Source organism: Trachypithecus francoisi, unplaced genomic scaffold, assembly GCF_009764315.1.
Source record: "Trachypithecus francoisi isolate TF-2019V2 unplaced genomic scaffold, Tfra_2.0 Lachesis_group2, whole genome shotgun sequence".
Taxonomy (NCBI): Eukaryota; Metazoa; Chordata; class Mammalia; order Primates; family Cercopithecidae; genus Trachypithecus; species Trachypithecus francoisi.
Genome location: NW_022681465.1, coordinates 144406980 through 144427443, shown reverse-complemented (window position 1 = coordinate 144427443; position 20464 = coordinate 144406980). Strand labels below are relative to the sequence as shown.

The following is a 20464-nucleotide window of genomic DNA, read 5'->3' as shown; positions in this document are numbered from 1 at the left end:
TTTTAAATTTTGGCAACTTTTGGGATTGATACTTAAATATATTCAAAATAAGAGTCTTCTACAACAATTCTTGATGATTTATGTGGAACAAGGAGCCTCATGATCAGAAAGTGGACTGTGTTCCTAATCAGAATTCTTTGTTTTATACTTGAACATCAGGTAGCTATGAAAATAGTTACTTATCATGTACTTATCATGTACATTTCTTGAATATGACTCTCCAACTTGTCAGGTAATCCTTTCTACATCAAACCTAGGGGCATCTCCATTTAGAGAAAGTCATATTAAAGCAAACTCTTTCAGGTTAAAATTTACAACAGAATCATTTTTAGACTTCGAAGAAATGTACAGTACTGTACATTTAGTACTTTAGTAGAGTGCTTTAGTTCTGTACTTTAGTCCTCCTAGATCCAAAATTACTTTAAATTTGTGTTAAATATATAATTTCACAATAAAGTAAAATTGTATTCTTTTCATTTATTCATTTGAAATGCATAGAAAGCTGTCTTTGGCCTATTTTTGGATCCTTGTTCTCACCTGCAGTCCCTGAAAATAGGACAGAGAACAGAGTCGCTAGTGGGTTGGAGTCATTTAGTGTTTCTGTTTCGTTTTCAGTTTTTAAAAAATTTTCTGGGAATCTCAAAGAATGCCTAGAAATATTGATCAATTTCATGATTTATTGTTGCTGTGAATGGAGAGATCCTGGGAATCTGGGGTTTATTCACTAAGCACTCCATGTGTTTACTGTAAAAATTTAAACTAGATAGAGTGTCTTTTGGAAAGTCTGATGAGTATTCCTAAATAGCCCAAAATTCTATTTAAAAAAATGTACAGCTTAATCCCAGGATACTCAAAGCCAGGCAAATTCCTAGACTCATGAATCTGTAAAATTTATGAGTTATTAGGATGTGAAAATGACATGAGGAAAACAGGGAGACCATGCTTAATAAGTAATCTGGTTTAAGCCAGATGTGTTCAGGCTTTTTAATTTTTTCACCTTTGCAGCCTCTATATATGAGACTTTTACAATTTACATATTATTGTGACAGTTAATATTGAGTGTCAATTTGATTGGATTGAAGGGTACAAAGTATTGTTCCTGGGTGTGTCTATGTGGGTGTTGCCAAAGGAGGTTAACATTTGAGTCAGTGGACTGGGAAAGGTAGACTCACCCTCAATCTGGGTGGACACAATCTAATTAGCTGCCATCACAGCCAGAATAAAAGCAGGCAGAAGCACGTGAAAAGACTAGACTGGTTTAGTCTCCCAGCCTACCTCTTTCTCCTGATTCTTCCTGCCCTGGAACATTAGACTCCAAGTTCTTCAGCTTTGGGACTTGGACTGGCTTCCTTGCTCCTCAGCTTGCAGACGACCTATCGTGGGACCTCACCTTGCGATCGTGTGTGCCAATACTCCTTAATAAATTCCCCATTATATAGACATCTATCCTATTAGTTCTGTCCCTCTAGAGAACCCTAATACAATTATATATTTAAATTACCCTCCTAATCTCGTGTATTCATTATAACATATAGTCAACATAGAAATTTTTAAAAGGATGAATCAGAAGTAATTATAAACAGAAGCTATAACCTTTCTTTCTCTCAGTGGCAGTGAATCGTTTTTCTCACCCCACTCTGGAGACTATTGCCTAACTCCCTCCTTGCTATTCAAGTCTTTAGATCTAGACTTGGTCCTGAAGTGAGAGCAACCAATGATGTCATTCACAGAACAAACATGGAGAGGCAAAGAAGAAAACCCAAAGGCATCTAGAGGTCTCAGTGCATCCTTACTAGTAACACATAACTCAGTCAAACTCTGACGGAAGTAATAACTGCTCTACTCACTCAGCAGGTACTGAAGTAATGATCAGAAAATCTGGGCTGAAATTTTAGCTCTGTTATGTAATTATTTTGTTGCTGTTTATCCAATAAATATTTCTTAAACTGTAACTATGTGCTAGATACTGAATTGAGACCTGGGAAACAAGATGTAAATGTGATGTTGTTAGCATAGACAACATATTAAATCTCTGAGCCTCAGGATCCTGCTACTGGAAGGCAATTACAAGACACACCCAACCTACCTACAAACTTATACAACAACACATTTAAAAGTTCTTTTAATGTGTTTTGCTGTTATTATTTGTGCTACCAAAGTGGTTAACGAAGGATTATAATGTAAAAGGTGTAAAGCAGTTGAACAATATAAAATATTGGAATACAGGCTCTAGAACAAAATTACATATTGAACATATGAACTTGGGCCTCTGGGGTTAATCTAAAATTAACTGCTTTCAGTGTACATTTTGTTGGCTACTTGTCCTTGGGAACAACTTAGGGTTTACAGATTGATTGACACGTACCCTTGTGAGCTCATCAATTATGTTCTGTTGCTCAATGACCTGAAGTTTTAGAAACTCTGTTTCTTGTTCTTCATTAGCTTGGTCGAGGTCGTTCAGAGATTTTAATTTCTTCAGGGGTGGATGGGATGTTATTTTTTCTCTCTGGATAGGAAAAGAAGAAAGTACAGGTGGAGACTTTAAAAACCTCCAACTTTGGTTGTTAACATAAAATATCTGTAGAAAGTTTCTGAGGCTCCAGCTAAATTTGGAAATTGCCCAGCCTGAATACACACACACCAACTAAATCCTCAAGCACATTTTATCTGCAATAACAAGTCATTATCATTGGGGATTATCTGAAGATCTCTATAGATGTATTGAAAGTCTATTAAGGAGTACATTAGCATTTCACTTGTCCATATATAACACAAGTAATGGTATCTATTTCCCAACTATCATGCACGATCTTAGAAGACAAGTGTGCCTGGGGTATAGGTCTGTAAATAGCATGTTAGTGAAGTCGTGGAAGGTTTCTGTGGCTAAGTTATGTCAAAGCTTTCCTTATCCATTTCCGAGCTTTTGGAAGGCGTGCAAATTCCTGGAAGCACTCCTACAATTTTGCAAATATAGAAACCTCATAAAACTCAGAGCCAGCAACCTTCTCTTGCTTTCTTCGTTAAGGCTTCCTTGCTTACATAAGGAAAAATCCAAATAGCATTGCATTTTTAAAATAAGCTGAGAAATGGCAATAAGTCAGGTTATTAGGGTAATATAATCAAGGAAGCTGCAGTTTTGCAGAGTCTGTGATACACACCATTTCTGAATTTTCCTTGGTAACGGCTTTTAGTTTTTCTTCCATGCGCTGCAAGGACACCATCAGTTCATCGTTTCTCTTGGCGAGGCACTTGTTCCTTTCCAGGAGAGGTTTACATTGCTTTTCGGTTTCCCGCACGCGTTTTAACTGGGAAGAAATAAGTGAAGATTTGTGTCTTGTGTTTGGGGGACATGGTGGCAGGGGAGTAAAGGGGTGGGAGTGAAAGCACCTCTGCAGCCAGTGTTGTCTGCTTCACTATGTGGCTCAGGACTGACCACTGACATTTCAATCCTTCAACAGACTGATTGCTTTCTTTTCAGTTTTCTCTAATGGCTTTTCATCACAGCCTTCACGACCTCCTATCAATCCACTGTCTTAAGGAAAGTACTGAAGAGACTGGTTTTGGAAATGCTCGGGAGGACCTGCTCTCCTTATTTTCTTTCGCTGCCCTCACCTGTTACTCCACCGTGCTCAGCTGCAATCCCTGCACCTGGAATGACCTCCATTTGCTCAGAGATAAAAAGGAGCTCACCCAGACCACACGGTCACTAAGTAATGCGACCAGGACCTGAATCCAAGCCTGGTTATCGCCAAAGGTCGTTCTTTCAGAGACCTTGTGGAAATCTCCTGACTTGCACTATGGTTGTTAGTTTAAAATAAATTTTATTGAGGAAAAAACCACACGTAAGTTTGAAACTCTATGGATGTTTGTGTAAGGATATCGAATTCTCCCCAAGCTTAGTAAAGTATGATTGTATTGTTACCCACCCATAATTAAGAGTGAGCATATGCTCATTTGCTTGGTCTAAAGCAGGGTTTCTCAGTCTTAGCATCCGTGACATTTTGAGCCAGATGTTTTTTTTTGATGTGAGGTGTTCTGTGCATTGGAGGATGTTTAGCAGCATCCCTGGCCTCTGCTTGCTAGATGCCAGTAACACTCTGCTAATTGCGACTATCAAAAACGTCAGATATTGTCAAGATCGCCTGTAGTTGGGAACCACTGGTCTAAGTTTATGAAAATTGTCTTGAGGGGATTGTTAATAGTCCTCCCCTTTACTCTTAAAACTCTCCTTTTTGTATATTTCATGATTATCCTATACATAATAGATTTTCATTTTCAGCTTCTCATCATTAGCTTATTCTTTTCTTACTAATGATTCTGAATGTGAATATGTATTGAGAGAAGAGCAAGGAAAAAAGAGGACTGTATCAGAAATATTTGAGAAGACTTTTAAAAGTACTCACTCTGTTCTTGAGCGTCTAAGATTTTGGGAAGTGCTGAGGTAGAAGATTTAGCTAATTATGAATATTTGTAAAATCTCATCTTATGATTCTTAAGCAGCACTTCCACAAATCCATCTCAATCTCAATTTAAGAACTCCATTTCATATTAAATGCCAAAACTGGATTCATTTTTATAAATAATCTGACTTAGTCCTGAAGCATTAATGCCTTAGTCCTTGGTGCCTGAAGCATTCATATTAAATATTGTATACATATAAGGAAAATAAGTTATTCTACTAGGTTCACTTTTTTAACCTGTCTCTTCTGAAGGCCAATTATGTGAGTTTTAAATATGTACATATACTTATTAATACTATTCATAGAAATTCAGATCTGCACACAGAAAATATCTATAATTCTATCACATCATACATCAATAACCATAGTACCACAATACCAAACAGAATGTTCCTTTTAAGATACACCTTAACTAAAACAGAAAGGTTGAAAAACAGTGTGTGCTTGTGTGTTTATATATGTATGTGTAAATATGTATGTATATATGTATGTTTATATAGTCATAAATACATATACACACACACACATGTATATTCATGCTAACACTAAAACAAAAATCTGATACAGTTCAACTAATAACAATGACTTTAAGCCAAGAAGTATTACCAGAGGGAAAAAAATACATAATGATTAAAGGGTCAATATACACAAAAAATATAATAAATATTAATTTATATTCACCTAGTAACCTAATTTTTAATATATTATATATTATAAATATGTATTATTGTTCTACATATATATAAAGTAGAACTGAAAGAACTCAGAGAACTCAGGAGGATATAGACAAATCTATTGGGAAAACAAGCAGACAAAAATATCAGTAAGAATTGAGACAATTTTAAACAAGATTATTAACAAACTTCAATCAAACTGCAACTGATAATTACAGAGTATGCCTCCTTTTCATGTAAACATGTAACATTTCTAAAATTGACTATATGCTGAGGTCATAAAGCAAATCTCAAAAAATTTTGAAGGAATGAAATATACAAAGTACATTCTCTGACTGTAGTAGAATTAAGGTAGAAATTGATACCAGAGAGATAACTAAAAAAATCTCTAAATGTTTTGAAAGTAAGCCATATACTTTTGGTGACCCATATGTCAAAGGAAACATTACGTGACATTAAAAACATTTTTGAATGAAATAACGATATACTAAATGAAAGCAAGGCTTAGAGGGTCAATTACAGCCTAAAATGCATGTATTTGAAAAAAAGGGAAGGCTGAAAATAACTTTTATATGAATAACTCTATTAAAAACAAAAATGTAAGCCATAGAACAAGATATTTTAAATGCAAATGTACCACAAATGATGATAAAAAAAAATCCTAATAGTAACTAAAACAGTAAAGGCAGCATAACAGAAAATGGGCAAAAGGCTAAGGGCAAATTGTATATGAAAGGCTAGTAAATATTTGAAAAGTTACCCTACCTTCTTAATAATGAGGAAAATTAAAACCATAATATAAGGTATAAGAGTATGCCCTACATCCACCAACATGACTAACAATTATCTTTGTATGTTGGCAAAGATATGGAGAAACTACCACTTTCATTCATTATTGGTGGGAGTTGTGACAACTTACTGTTTGGTAGTAACTATTGATGCTGACTATATCCACACTCTAACATCCAGTAATTCTACTCCTCTATATATTCCACCAGAAATGGGCCTATTTTTTCACAAACAACATGTAGAAGCACTATTCTTCTCAAAACAGCTCATAAGTTTTAAGAAACAACATACATGTCCATTAACAATAACAGGGATAAGTATATTGTGATATATTATTTGAATGCTACAGAGAAATGAAAATGAATTCTCCATGCAACACAATGGATAAATCTCACAAACAAAGCTGAGTAAAAGAAGCAGAAGAAGTCAGACAAAAAGGAGAAAAGATTGTATGATTTCATTTACAAAAAATTTTAAATGGTGATAGACATCTACGGTGATGGAAATCAGAGTAGTGGTAAGTTTAATAGGATGCTGATTGGGAGGGGTCACAAGAAGCAGGGGCGTGAGATGCTGGTATTCTTCCATTTATTCATCTGGATGGTGGTTTTTTGAGTGTGCCACTTTGTGAATATCTATTGAATGGTATCTTTACTATTTGAACACTTTACTATGGTACATACCTATAACATAGTATGTAATTCTGTAACATAATGCTTAACAACAACAACAATAAAAATTTTTAGTATATCTCACCAGTTCATTTCGTTCATCTCCAAGCAAGGTATTCCTGTCTTCTAATTTTCTTATAGTGGCATTCAATTCAGCTATTCTCTTTTGATTTCTTCGCAAATCCTACAAAGAAAAATTAAAATGGGATTTCTTCAACAACACTTTTCACAAAGTTTGGGAATATCACTTATTATTCATAAAAGTAATAGGCTCAGTTCTCTTATCTGGCTCTCGAAGACAAAATAAAATCTTCTCTTATCCAAAGAGTAAATATTTACCCTTTTATAACTCTCAATATTCACCACTTGGGTTGACTACCACGCTAGGTTGTAATTGCAATTGAATTCCATGTGGCAGATACTCCCTGGAGCCAGGACTCAGGGCAGGGAGAGTGTAGAAGGTTGGATCAACTTATCAGAGCTGTGTCCTATGAGACCAAGGTCATGCTGTGATTACATAAGGTTCAAAGGGCATCCCTTGTGTCACAGCCACACATTGCTTCCCACAGCTTAGATAGCTGTCTTGCTATTACCATTAGCCACAGAGGGGAGAGATTAGGAGGTAGGGATGAATATTGTCAATTTCTTCATACTCCTGAAGAAAAAGGTCAAAGTGAGAAAATGGTGTATTACCTTCATGTATAAAGGGCAATAGTTTATAGGATAGACCTCGCTAGTATATTCTGCCCAATGCAACTGGCTTCTCCACTGGCAGAATGGCTATGAATTACCTTACACAGGGCACTCGTGGCTTAATTTCATGTTTTAGAATTATATAGGACTCTTATTATCATATGCTAACAATTATATGATCATCTTACATTTTGGTGATGTGTACTGTTGACAAAGTAGTTTCGAACACGTTATATTCCTACATTCATAATACCCTAAAGGATTCAGCAGAACAGGTAAGATTCAGGTAGGTAATAACTCCTTTAAGGTCTTGTGGCTAATGTCAAAAGATCATTAACTAATATGTATTAAGTGCTATGTGCCAGATACCATGCTCAACATTTTACATATTATCTCTTCTAATCTTTAGACCAGACTTATGAGGTACTACGATAGCTTCTATTTTACAGATGAGGAAACTGAATGGTGAAGTGGTTTGCCTAAGGACACACAGTAAATGGCAGATTTGGGATTTGAACCAAAGAGTCTGACTCTAGAGCCCATTCTCTTGACAATTATTCTATATTGTGGGTACCTGTTAGCGTCAGAACTAAAACTTACAGAAACTGCTAAATCCTACATAAGTACTATTTCCACCATTTACTAAGATTATATACATATATATGTGTATATATATATACTTATTCTGAATATCAATTCATAAATTATTCATTACTTACTTCTAAGTAGTACTTTGGAACCCACCTCTGTTCCTAAATAATACATTTCCATCATTATAGCAGCTAAATAATTGGAAAGGTATAAGAGTTATAGCCAACTGCATATAAGCCCATTTCTATTGCTGCACTTCTGAAAATAATTTCTCATATAAAATGATGAAAACCCATGGAAATAAGTGGTAAGTTCTATCAGACAATAGGTCTTCAGATGAAGATTATAAATGGTTTTGTCTTTTATGCAGTTATACATTTTGACCCCTGTAAACGACAATCACCTTTATCAATTTCCAACCCAATTGTTCACAAAAGGGAAAATTACCAGTGTAGGCAAGAGGCAAAATATTTTCATCTAATTTATGTTTCTCATAATAGACTTAAGTTTGGATAGGTATTCCCTGGCTAGAAAAATTCTAGGAAGGATTTAAAGAAATCTGTCTCATGTGATCTGCTAATGTACCGCAGACCACTTAGTCGTCTATGAGTTTAGAAAACCCTGTTCCCAAGATACTAGCTGATTTTATAGTAGGAGGTAGATTGATTTCTTTGTAGTAAACAAGAAAAGAGCTTAAGTAAAAGGTAAAACTTGGGAGCTAAATAAAAGATGACTTATGTGTTCTTAACTTCAAGTAGAAAGGACTTACAGGACTGCTGCAGTGTTCGGAACCATCACCTGCCCTTCCTGGAATTTCTCGTTTTGGGCTGCTCATGTTGCACTCAGCCTCCTTGACCAGAAACAGTTGTTCGTCCAAAGCCTCCTTCTGAAGTTGAAGTTTCTGTACATAGCCTGTCTGGGTCTCCAGTTCCTTTTCCAGGGAAAAGATGATCCTGTCCTTGGCTTTTATTTCATCCATCTGAATTAAATAAGACCCAGGACATTTTATTTAACAATGCTGTAAAGAAATACATTTTTACAATGGTATGAGTTTAACTTTTTTCATCTGATTGATACAGAAAAAAATCATGGATATGACAAGTGTATTGGTTTCATGAGTAAGATGAGGCAACACTGTGTAGTGAAGAAGTATCCTGGGTTAACCAGGTGTCAAGGAGAGTAACTTTTTTCTCTCTAGTAAATCCTGTGAAGATGTTTTGATTCAATATATTGTTTGAAATAGTCTGGGTTAATTAGATATGCAAAGGAAAGTCTAACTTTAAAATGGCCATTAATTTTAATAAAGATGAACACTAAATATTCCATATAACGTTTCCTAGGACATTTTTTGACATCACTTCTTCTTTAGGCAAATGGGTATTCAAATTCAATCAAAATAGCTGTTGCTGCTGTTAATAGCTTGTCATTTGTAACTGAAGAAACTTCAGACTTCCCAGTGGCCTAGTCATGTTCCAAGACTCACATGCTTGCATTCAGGTGATGGATTTGGAGGGAGGTCCTTCCACAGTTCATGTGTTGTATCTCTTTATATTCTCACTTGTATTTCAGAGCAGCCAGTTCTTAGCAACCATTTTACCATTATTATGAGAAAATCATGGTTGGGATTAATAGGAATAGAAAATATCTGGCAATATTAACCACTATTATTTTCCCTCCCACAGGTGTGGGATATATTTATTGATCCCAATATGCATTTCTGCTAAGCCTGGGCATGGCCTCAGAAGGACTTCTCTACTAAAGGCTATAGGCATTCAATACCAATTGATTTGAGTTCTCTTGGAATGAAACCTTTTTGCCATCCTAGGATGAGAGCTAATGAAGTGAATGTCTATAAACAATTTTTAAAGAGAGCATAGCCATTGGGTGAAACCTTTCTTCTCATTTCACTATATTCTGTGTGTACATTCAAAATGGAGATAAGGAAAAGGTATTTAATACAAACAACATTATGCTGTTTTGCTTTTTCTGAAAGTGTCTCCTTATGCAAAACAAATAATTTTGTATAAATTTTTCTTTGCTGTGTGCTCTTCGGCCACAAAATATATTTGTAATAGAAATGGTGTTACAGTCACGTATTTTCCACATTTAAATATCTGTGAGCTATTGCTTTCGAGTCACATGCTTAAATTTTAGGTCAATTTTGAAAGAACTTTGAGCTAAATTCTGCATGATACTGTAATATCATCTGATAACTGGGTAAGAATTCAACCGGGAATAATAGCATTATTATTATTGTTAACTGGGAATAATAGCATTGTCTTTGGTTTCTGTCTCCTTGTAGAAGACTTGAGACCAGTGTTTTTCTTAACTGAGAAGCGTGTTCATTTGTCAGACTTGTCATCTGGAGCATTACTTTTATTTGCAGGTTAACATAGCTCTAGTTACTTTTTATGAGTTAACATAGCTCTAGTTGATTTTTATGTACTCACCTTGCTAAACTTGTTGAGAAATCATTCCATTACTGCCCACATTCAGCCTCATCATCACCATCATCATAGCTGAAATTTATTGATCTTTCACTGTATTCAGGGTACTATACTCAGAGCTTAATATACCTTATTTTGTAACAATCCTATTCAGTAGGTTAAGTCGTCATCATTTTACAGGTGATGAGTGAGGACCTGAAAGCTTAAAAACTTGGTCATAGTCATATGGCTAGTAAGTTGTGAAGCCTTACTTTTAATGGAATCATCTAACCATAGAGCCCACTCTGTTAGGTACTATGCTGTACTGGCTTTAAGATTATTCATATACTTTAAGCATTTCCCAAAGTGGTTTCCTGTGGGATATATATTAATTAGTATTGAGAAAACTTTATTGCATTGTGGTTATGAGCATGGACTCTGATCTCAAAATACTGAAAATCAACCAAAGCCCAACTTAGATGGGAAAGGGAATACACCAGAATTCTCTGTGGAAATATTCTAGACATGACAACTGCCATTTCTCTCCCTTCCAGTTCCAAAAATGGAGCTCGGGGTAGAGGTACTCACAGAGCAAAAAGAAGGAAAAAATGAAGATGAGTATATCTGTGTTATCAAAAAAGTTTCCTATGTTATTCTGTGTTCATGCAGTTTGTGAACTACTCATCAGGTGGCTCAAATTTTACTTTTTTTAATTTTAATTTTACTTTAAGTTCTGGGATACATGTACAAAATGTACAGGTTTGTTACATAGGTATACATGTGCCATCGTGACTTGCTGTACCTATCAACTGGTCCTCTAGGTTTTAAGCCCCGCATACATTAGGTATTTGTCCTAATGCTCGCCCTCCCCTTCCCCCACCACCTGACAGGCCCCTGTGTGTGTTGTTCATGTGTTCCAACTGTTCAACTCCCACTTATAAGCGAGAACTTGCAGTATTTGGTTTTCTGTTCCTGTGTTAGTTTGCTGAGGATGATGGCTTCCAGCTTTATTCATGTCCCTGCAAAGGACATGAACTCATTCTTTTTTTTATGGCTACATAGTATTCCATGGTATATATGTACCACATTTTCTTTATTCAGTCTATATCACTGATGGGCATTTGGGTTGGTTCCATGTCTTTGCTATTGTAAATAATGCTGCAATAAACATACATATACATGTGTCTTTTAGTAGAATGATTTATATTCCTTTGGATGTATACCCAGTAATGGGATTGCTGGGTCAAAAGGTATTTCTGATTGTAGATCCCTGAGGAATCACCACCCTGTCCTCAACAATGGTTGAGCCAATCTACATTCCCATCAACAGTGCAAAAAGTGTTCCTCTTTCTCCACAGCCTCACCAGCATCTACTGTTTCTTGACTTTTTAATAATTGCCATTCTGACTGGTGTTGGATGGTATCTAATTGTGGTTTTGATTTGCATTTCTCAAATAATCAGAGATAATGAGCTTTTTGTTTGTTTGTTTCTTGGCTATATAAATGTCTTATTTTGAGAAGTGTCTATTCATACACTTTGCCCACTTTTTGGTGGGGTTGTTTGCTTTTTCTTGTAAATTTGTTTAAGTTCCTTATAGATTCTGGATATTAGACCTTTGTCAGAAGGGTAGATTGCAAAATGTTCTCCCATTCTATAGGTTGTCTGTTCACTCTGATGCAAGTCTCTTTTGCTGTGCAGAAGCTCTTTAGTTTAGTCTTTAACTGACAAATAGATCCTATTTGTCAATTTTGCCAATTGTTGCAATTACTTTTGGTGTTTTCATCATGAAGTCTTTGCCCATGCCTATGTCCTGAATGGTACTGCCTAGTTTTACTTTTAAGGTTTGTATGGTTTGGGGTTTTACATTTAAGTCTTTAAGCCATCTTGAGTTGATTTTTGTATAAGGTGTAATGAAGGGGTCCAGTTTCAGTTTTCTGCATATGTCTAGCCAGTTTTCCCAGCACCGTGTATTAAGTAGGGAATCCTTTCCTCACTGCTTGTTTTTGTCAGGTTTGTCAAAGATCAGGTAGTTGTAGATGTGTGGTGTTATTTCTGAGGCCTCTCTTCTGTTCCATTGGTCTATATATCTGTTTTGGCACCAGTACTATCTTGTTTTAGTTACTGTAGCCTTGTAGTAGAGTTTGAAGTCAGGTAGTGTGATGCCTCCAGCTCTGTTCTTTTTACTTATGATTGTCTTGGCTATACAGGCTCTTTTTGGTTCCATATGAAATTTAAAGTACTTTTTTTTTTTTAAATTCTGTGAAGAGTGTCAATGATAGTTTGATGGGAATAGTGTTGATCTATACATTACTTTGGGTACTATGGACATTTTCATGATGATGATTCTTCCTATCCATGAGGATGGAATGTTTCTCCACTTGTTTGTGTCCTCTCTTATTTCCTTGAGCAATGGTTTGTGGTTCTCCTTGAAGATGTCCTTCATGTCCCTTGTAAGCTGTATTCCTAGGTATTTTATTCTCTTTGTAGCAACTGTGAATGGGAGTTTATTCAGGATTCGGCTCTCTGCTTGTCTATTGTTGGTGTATAGGAATGTTTGTGATTTTTGTACACTGATTTTTGTATCCTGAGACTTTGCCGAAGTTGCTTATCAGCTTAAGGAGTTTTGGGCTGAGATGATGGGGATTTCTAAATATAGAATCACGTCATCTGCAAACAGAGATAATTTGACTTCTTCTCTTCCTATTTGAATACGCTTGATTTCTTTTTCTTGCCCGATTACCCTGGTCAGAGCTTCCAATACTATGTTGACTAGGAGTGGTGAGAGAGGGTATCCTTGTCTTGTGCTGGTTTTCAAAGGGAATGTTTCCAGCTTTTGTCCATTCAGTATGATATTGGCTATGGGTTTGTCATAAATAGCTCTTATTATTTTGAGGTTTGTTCCATCAGTATCTAGTTTATTGAGAATTTTTAACATGAAGGGATGTCAAATTTTATTGAAGGCCTTTTCTGCATCTATTGAGATAATCATGTAGTTTTAGTCAGTGGTTTACATTTATTGGATGGATTACATTTATTGATTTGCATATGTTGAACCAGCCTTGCATCCCAGGGATGAAGCTGACTTGATCCTGGTGGATAAGCTTTTTGATGTGCTGCTGGATTTGGTTTGTCAGTATTTTACTGAGAATTTTCACATCGATGTTCATCAGGGATATTGGCCTGAAATTTTCTTTATTTGTTGTCTCTGCTAGGTTTTGGTATCAGGATGATGCTGGCCCCATAAAATGAGTTAGGGAGGAGTCCCTCCTTTTAAATTGTTTGGAATAGTTTCAGAAGGAATGGTACCAGCTCCTCCTTGTACCTCTGGTAGAATTTGGCTATGAATCTGTCTGGTCCTGGGCTTTTTTTGGTTGGTAGGCTATTAATTATTGCCTCTATTTCAGAACTTGTTATTGGTCTATTCAGGGATTCGACTTCTTCCTGGTTTAGTCTTGGGAGGGTGTATGTGTCCAGGAATTTATCCATTTCTTCTAGATTTTCTAGTTTATTTGTGTAGAGGCGTTCATAGTATTCTCTGATGGCAGTTTGTACTTCTATGGGGTTAGTGGTGATTGCTCCTTTATAATTTTTTATTGTGTCTATTTGGCATGCTCTTTTCTTCTTTATTAGTCTAGTTAGTGGTCTGTTTTGTTAATTTTTTCAAAAAACCAGCTCCTGGATTCATTGATTTTTTCAAGGGTTTTTTTTGTGTCTTTATCTCCTTCAGTTCTGCTCTGATCTTAGTTATTTCTTGTCTTCTGCTAGCTTTTGTATTTGTTTGCCCTTTCTTCTCTAGTTCTTTTAATTGTGATGTTAGGGTGTTGATTTTAGATCCTTCCATCTTTCTGATGTGGGAATTTAGTGCTACAAATTTCCTTCTAAACACTGCTTTAGTTGTGCCCCAGAGATTATGGTACATTGTCTGTTTGTTCTCATTGTTTTCAAAGAACTTCTTGATTTCTGCCTTAATTTTGTTATTTACCCAGTAGTCATTCAGGAGCAGGTTGTTTGATTTCCATGTAGTTGTGTGGATTTGAATAAGTTTCTTAATTCTGAGTTCTAATTTGTTTGCACTGTGGTCTGAGAGACTGTGTGTTGTGATTTCAGTTCTTTTGCATTTGCCGAGGAGTGTTTTACTTCCAATTATGTGGTTGACTTTAGAATAAGTGCGGCATGAGAAGAATGTGTATTATGTTGAATGTTGACCTGGAATAGAGAGTTCTGTTATACTAGGCACACTTGATCCAGAGCTGAGTTCAAAGTCCTGAACACTCTTGTTATTTTTCTATCTCATTGATCTGTCTAATATGGACAGTGGGGTGTTAAAGTCTCCCACTATTATTGTGTAGGAGTCTAAGTCTCTTTGTAGATCTCTAAGAACTTGTTTTATGAATCTGGGTGCTCCTGTATTGGGTGCATATATATTTAGGTTAGTTAGCTCTTGTTGAATTGATCCTTTTACCATTATGTAATGCCCTTCTTTGTCTTTTTGATCTTTGTTGGTTTAAAGTCTGTTTTATCAGAGGCTAGGACTGCAACCCCTGTTTTTTTTTTTTCTTCCCATTTGCTTGGTAAATTTTCCTCCATCCTTTTATTTTAAGCTTACGTGTGTCTTTGCATGTGAGATGGGTCTCCTGAATACAGCACGCCGATGGGTCTTGAATTTTTATCCAATTTGCCAGCCCGTGTCTTTTAATTGGGGCATTTAGCCCATTTACATTTAAGGTTAATATTGTTATGTGTGAATTTGATCCTGTCATTATGATGCTAGCTGGTTATTTTGCACACTAGTTGATGCAGTTTCTTCATAGTGTCATTGGTCTTTATATTTTGGTGTGTTTTTGCAGTGGCAAGTACTGGTTTTTTCTTTCCATATTTAGTGCCTCCTTCAGGAGCTCTTGCAAAGCTGGCCTGGTAGTGATAAAATATTTGCTTGTCTGGAAATGATTTCATTTCTCCTTCACTTATGAAGCTTAGTTTGGCTGAATATGAAATTCTGGGTTGAAAATTATTTTCTTTAAGAATGTTGACTATTGGCCCCTACTCTCTTCTGGCTTGTAGGGTTTCTGCTGAGAGATCTGCTGGTAGTCTGACGGGCTTCCTTTGTAGGTGACCTGGCCTTTCCCCTTGGCTGCCCTTAACATTGTTTCTTTCATTTTAACCTTGGAGACTATAATGATTATGTGTCGTGGGGTTGATCTTCTCATGGAGGATCTTAGTGGTGTTCTCTGTATTTCCTGAATTTGAATGTTGGCCTGTCTTGCTAGGTTGGAGAAGTTCTCCTGGATAATATCCTCAAGTGTGTTTTCCAACTCGGTTCCATTCTCCCCATCTCTTTCAGGTACTGCAGTCAATTGTGGGTTCAGTCTTTTAACATAGTCCCGTATTTCTTGGAGGCTTTGTTCATTCCTTTTTTTTTCTCTAATCTTGTCTGCATACCTTATTTCAGCAGATGGTTTTCAAACTCTGACATTCTTTCTTCTGCTTGGTCAATTTGGCTATCCATACTTGTGTATGCTTCACGAAGTTCTTGTGCTGTGTTCTTCACCTCCATCAGGTCATTTATGTTTCTCTCTAAACTGGTTATTCTAGTTAGCAGTTCCTGTAACCTTTTATCAAGGTTCTTAGCTTCCTTGCATTGGGTTAGAACATGCTCCTTTACCTCACAGGTATTTGTTATTTACTGACCTTCTGAAATTTACTTCTGTCAACTTGTCCATCTCATCCTCCATCCAGTTCTGTGCCTTTGCTGGACAGTTGTTGTGATCATTTGGAGGAGAAGAGGCATTCTGGCTTTTGGAATTTTCAGTGTTTTTGCACTGTTTTTTTCTCATCTTTGTGGATTTCTCTACCTTTGATCTTTGAGGCTGATGACATTTGGATGGGGTTTTTGTGGGAGGGTCTTTTTGTTGATGTTGTTGTTGCTTTTTTAGTTTTGTTTGTTGTTATTTGTTTTTCTTCAAACAGGCCTTTCTTCTGTAGGTCTGCTGGAGTTTGCTGGAGGTCCACTCCAGACCCTTACTGCTTAGGTACCACCAGTGGAGAGACTGCAGAACAGCCAAGACTGCTGCCTGCTCCTTCCTCTGGAAGTTTCATCTTAGAGGGGGACTGGCCTGATGCCAGCCAGAGCTCTCCTGTATGAGGTGTCTGTCGGCCCCTGCTGGGAGGTCTCTCCCAGTCAGGAGGCACAGGGCTCAGGAGCCCACTTGAGGAGGCGGTCTGTCCCTTAGCAGAGCTGGTGTGCTGTGCTGGGAGAACCTCCCTTATTAGGATTAGCCACTCTCTTCGGAGCCGGCAGGCAGAAAAGATTAAATCCGCTGAAGCTGCTACCACAGCCGCCCTTCTCCTCAAGTGCTGTGCTCCAGGGAGATGACAGTCCTGTCTGTAAGCCCCTGAATGGAGCTGCTGGATTTCCTGCAGACAGACCTTAACTACTGGGGAGGACTCTAGAGAAGCAGTCTGGCCACAGCCCCTCTGGTGAATTCCACCCAGTCCAAAAAAACTCTCAGTCTCGTTACCACTGTCAGGGGAAAACTGCCAACTAAAGCCACAGTAATGATGGTCACTCCTCCCCCGACCAAACTTGATCATCCCAGGCCGACTCTAGACTGCTGTGCTGGCAGTGAGAATTTCAAGCCAGTGGTTCTTAGCTTGCTGGGTTCCATGGGAACATGGGAGTGGGACTGGGACCCGCTGTGTGAGACTGCTTGGCTCCCTGGCTTCAGCCCCCTTTCCAGGAGATTGGACGGTGGTCCTGACTCATTGGAGTTCCAGGCGCCGCTGGAGTATGAAAAAAAGAAAATCCTGCAGCTCAGTGCCTGCTCAAACAGCTGCCCAGATTTGTGCTTGAAACCCAGGGCCCTGGTGGTGTAGGCTCATGAAGGAATGTGCTGATCCGTGGATCGCAAATATCCATGGGAAAAGCGTAGTACCTTGGGCAGGTAGCACAGTCTCTCACTGCTTCCCTTTGCTGGGGGAAGGAGGTCCCCTGGCTGCATGCACTTCCCACATGAAGCGACGCCCCACCCTGCTTCTGCTCGTTCTCTGTGGGTCGCACCCACTGCCAAACCCCTCCCAGTGAGATGAACTGGGGTACCTCGATTGGAAAAACAGAAATAACCTGCCATCTGTGTTGGTCTCACTGGGAGCTGCAGACCTGAGCTGTTTCTATTCGGCCATCTTGGCCTCTTCCCTTCACGTTGCTATTAAGAGGGATTTCATGCCTACTTCAGCAATATGCCAGTGAAAGGCAGTCGTGGAAAAAGTTAGCAGATCAAGTGGATATACTTATAGATTTTATATTGAAAACCGTCAACAAATGAAAATACTTAATGCAAAGCTGCCTTTTCATTAGATACTTACCTACCAACTCCAGAGTTCGAAGTCCTGATTCTTTCTTCATCAGCCACTGTGGTTTCAAAAACCAAAGGCAGGGCAGAGACCAATATTTCTGCACTGTGTTTGGTCTTTATTGTCAAACAGTGCAATAGAATGAGTTGACATTGCATTGGGGAGTTATACATGATATAAATGATGAATTGATGGGTGCTGACGAGTTGATGGGTGCAGCACACCAACATGGCACAAGTATACATATGTAACAAACCTGCACGTTATGCACATGTACCATAGAACTTAAAGTATAAAAAAAAAAAAAAAGAATTCAGAAAATGTGGCAAAGGCAATATTTTACAGTTACACTGTATCGCAGTACAAAGAAAATTAAACATTAACTTTTAAAAATGCTCTGTGGTAACCACTTTGAACTTAAAATTAAAAGCCTAGAGATATCACCCAAGGAACATAATTAGAATTCTCAGAAAGTAATTGCTTAGAACTGGAAGACAAAAAAGTAAAAGTGTAGTTTTTCCTTTAAAAAAACCTTACTTCCAGAGAAACATAAAGTACATTCTAACAGGTGAGAGTTGATGTGATAACATTAAAGTAAGATGTAACAGATGCTAAACATCTGAATGCAGATGAACATAAATTTTTTTGGTCTAAAATAACTAAACAAGGTCAACCTAGGACATTTAATTTTCATGTGATAATTATATTTGTATTATAGTTAAGCATAGTGAGAGGCCTATCTGGTTTTTGGTCAAACACGTTAGAAGGAAAGACTAACTCTGCAGGGCCTGAGGTAAGTCTTGGAAACTATAATGAGCAAACAACCTACTTAGGGATGACAATTTAAAAATTATAATGGCTCCTGTTTTAAATGACTCCTGTATACTTTGGGAAAAATATCTATGTTTAAAATGACTCGGGATTTTATAGTTTTGTATCTTTTTTCAGTCACGGTTTTTGGAAAAAAAAGACTCAAGATGTTCTCAGTAGCTGCCGTTTTCAGACATCATGAAAGTCATAGAAACTTCTCCTACCCTCTGTAAAAACAAACAAAGAAACAATAAAACTCTGTAAAGGAAAAGCCCACAAAAACATGCTGACTTTAGAAGAATCCATGATTTATAATATTTTTATAAATATCTAAGAAAACAGGAGTCCTTTCCATATATATGCTCCTTGGAGATACTTTCTGCATATACGGTCCTTGGAGAATCCAGTTTTTATGAGAAAGGTGATTTCCAAAATCTCTTACACTTTACAATATCAATTTTGGCCGGAGCATATCTCTCTATTGATCTACCTACCTCCATACTGAGCTATCTTGGATAGAGCACTGGACAAAAGGTAGGCACTATTTACAATCCACTGACAAGAAAACACACGAAGAAGCAAATCCCACAGCACTCTGAAACCTGGAAGACATGGGTTCTACACGGGTCTGACGGGATTACTGTACTAACCAGCCTCCGAATATCCCGCTCCGACTCCCACTTGATCTTCGAGATGGCTTCTTGGTGGGACTGATGCTCACTCCGAAGGTCCCCAGCCTTGATTTTATCTGCTTGGATCATATTGCTCAGAGCCTCGTCCACTTGCTTCTTGGCCGTTTTCAGGTCCGCAATTTCCTGTAAGAGCTTAAGACGCTCTGCATCAAACAGTTTCCGGGCCTCCTCCCGGGCCTCAATGGTGAGCGCTGTCCTTACTTTGTCACTGCTGCCGTCACGGAGAGCACAGAGAGCAGACTTGAGCCTCTGGATCTCTCCATCACGCACCTTCACCGTCCTTGACATCTCCTGCTCGTGCTGCTTGATAAGGTTCTCCCTCACAGCCTGCAGCTCCTTCATCTTCTCCTCGTGGAGCTTGGCTTTGAGTTCTGTCACCAGCACCGTGTGCTTGCGCTGCTCCAGCTCACGAATCCTCTTCGCTTCTTGAGTCTTCTCTCTTTCAAGCTTTGATACCTAAAAACAGAGAGGCAAAAGGATGAAGAGAAATGAGCCTCAAAGGACAGGTGTGCTCCTAGGCAGGATTTGCAGCTCAGGCCGCTGTGATCTCTTAATTCCTCATCTCTTTTCCAATTCCAGGCCCTCTGAGAAAAAAGAACTACAGGCCTTGAAGCTGGGAATACAGTGTGTAAAAGGCAGAATTACCTGAGGATATTGAAATTACTTTGTTCAGATGAATATTTGATGTTCTGGGGCCTTACTATGCGATGTGTGGTCTGCAGACAAGCAGCCTTGGTATCACCCGGAAAGCATGCTAGAAGCACAGAATCCCTGGCTTAGCCCCAGATCTATGACTCAGAATGCGCATTTTAACAAATGCCCATGTGATTGGTATACGCATTAATATTAGGAAGTATCGCAGTCATGGTTTTCCCCTTTACGGGGAAGATTGCAATACAGATCACCTGGAGAACTTTTTAGAGTACACAGCCCTAGCTAGATCCAAACTGATAGTGTGTGTCTTAGAATAGCTCACAGTTTGATATTGTGATCAGCCTAATAAATTAGTGCCTAAAGTGATATTATTGAGCATCCCTCTCCCTCTTTTTTTTTTTTTTGAAGGGATGCTGCTGCTGCTAAGGAGGTGAAAAATGAAGACAGTTGATAATAGCCTCAACCTTACCTTTGTTAGTATGGCAGGTTAGTTTCATCCCCAAATTTTATACACACACACACACACACACACACAACACCACCAACAACAACAAAACTGCAGATCATTGGGTCCTCTCTCTGATGAAGGACTTTAGTGACCATTGTTATTTCTGAATGCGCCATGAATGTCTCTTTGAGTCCCTTTTCACTCT

At 37.9% G+C, this 20464-nt stretch overlaps 2 protein-coding genes across 6 annotated transcripts in view; one reads left to right on the top strand and one right to left on the bottom strand.

Moving 5' to 3' along the window:
* The window catches only part of LOC117065657, a 102933-nt gene extending 82757 nt beyond the window's left edge, over window positions 1-20176 (top strand). Inside the window, exon 4 of the mRNA XM_033180742.1 lies at window positions 18604-20176. Coding sequence (XP_033036633.1) covers window positions 18604-18645 — 42 coding nt within the window. The 3' untranslated portion in view covers window positions 18646-20176. The remainder of the gene's footprint in view (window positions 1-18603) is intronic.
* The window catches only part of JAKMIP2 (janus kinase and microtubule interacting protein 2), a 203721-nt gene that overhangs the window by 54377 nt on the left and 128880 nt on the right, over window positions 1-20464 (bottom strand). For all 5 annotated transcript variants that reach the window (XM_033180737.1, XM_033180740.1, XM_033180741.1 and 2 more), the window contains 5 exons: window positions 19116-19613; window positions 8648-8857; window positions 6680-6778; window positions 3159-3305; window positions 2366-2506 (listed from right to left, as the gene is read on the bottom strand). In XM_033180737.1, the coding sequence (XP_033036628.1) occupies window positions 2366-2506; window positions 3159-3305; window positions 6680-6778; window positions 8648-8857; window positions 19116-19613 (1095 nt within the window). The remainder of the gene's footprint in view (window positions 1-2365; window positions 2507-3158; window positions 3306-6679; window positions 6779-8647; window positions 8858-19115; window positions 19614-20464) is intronic.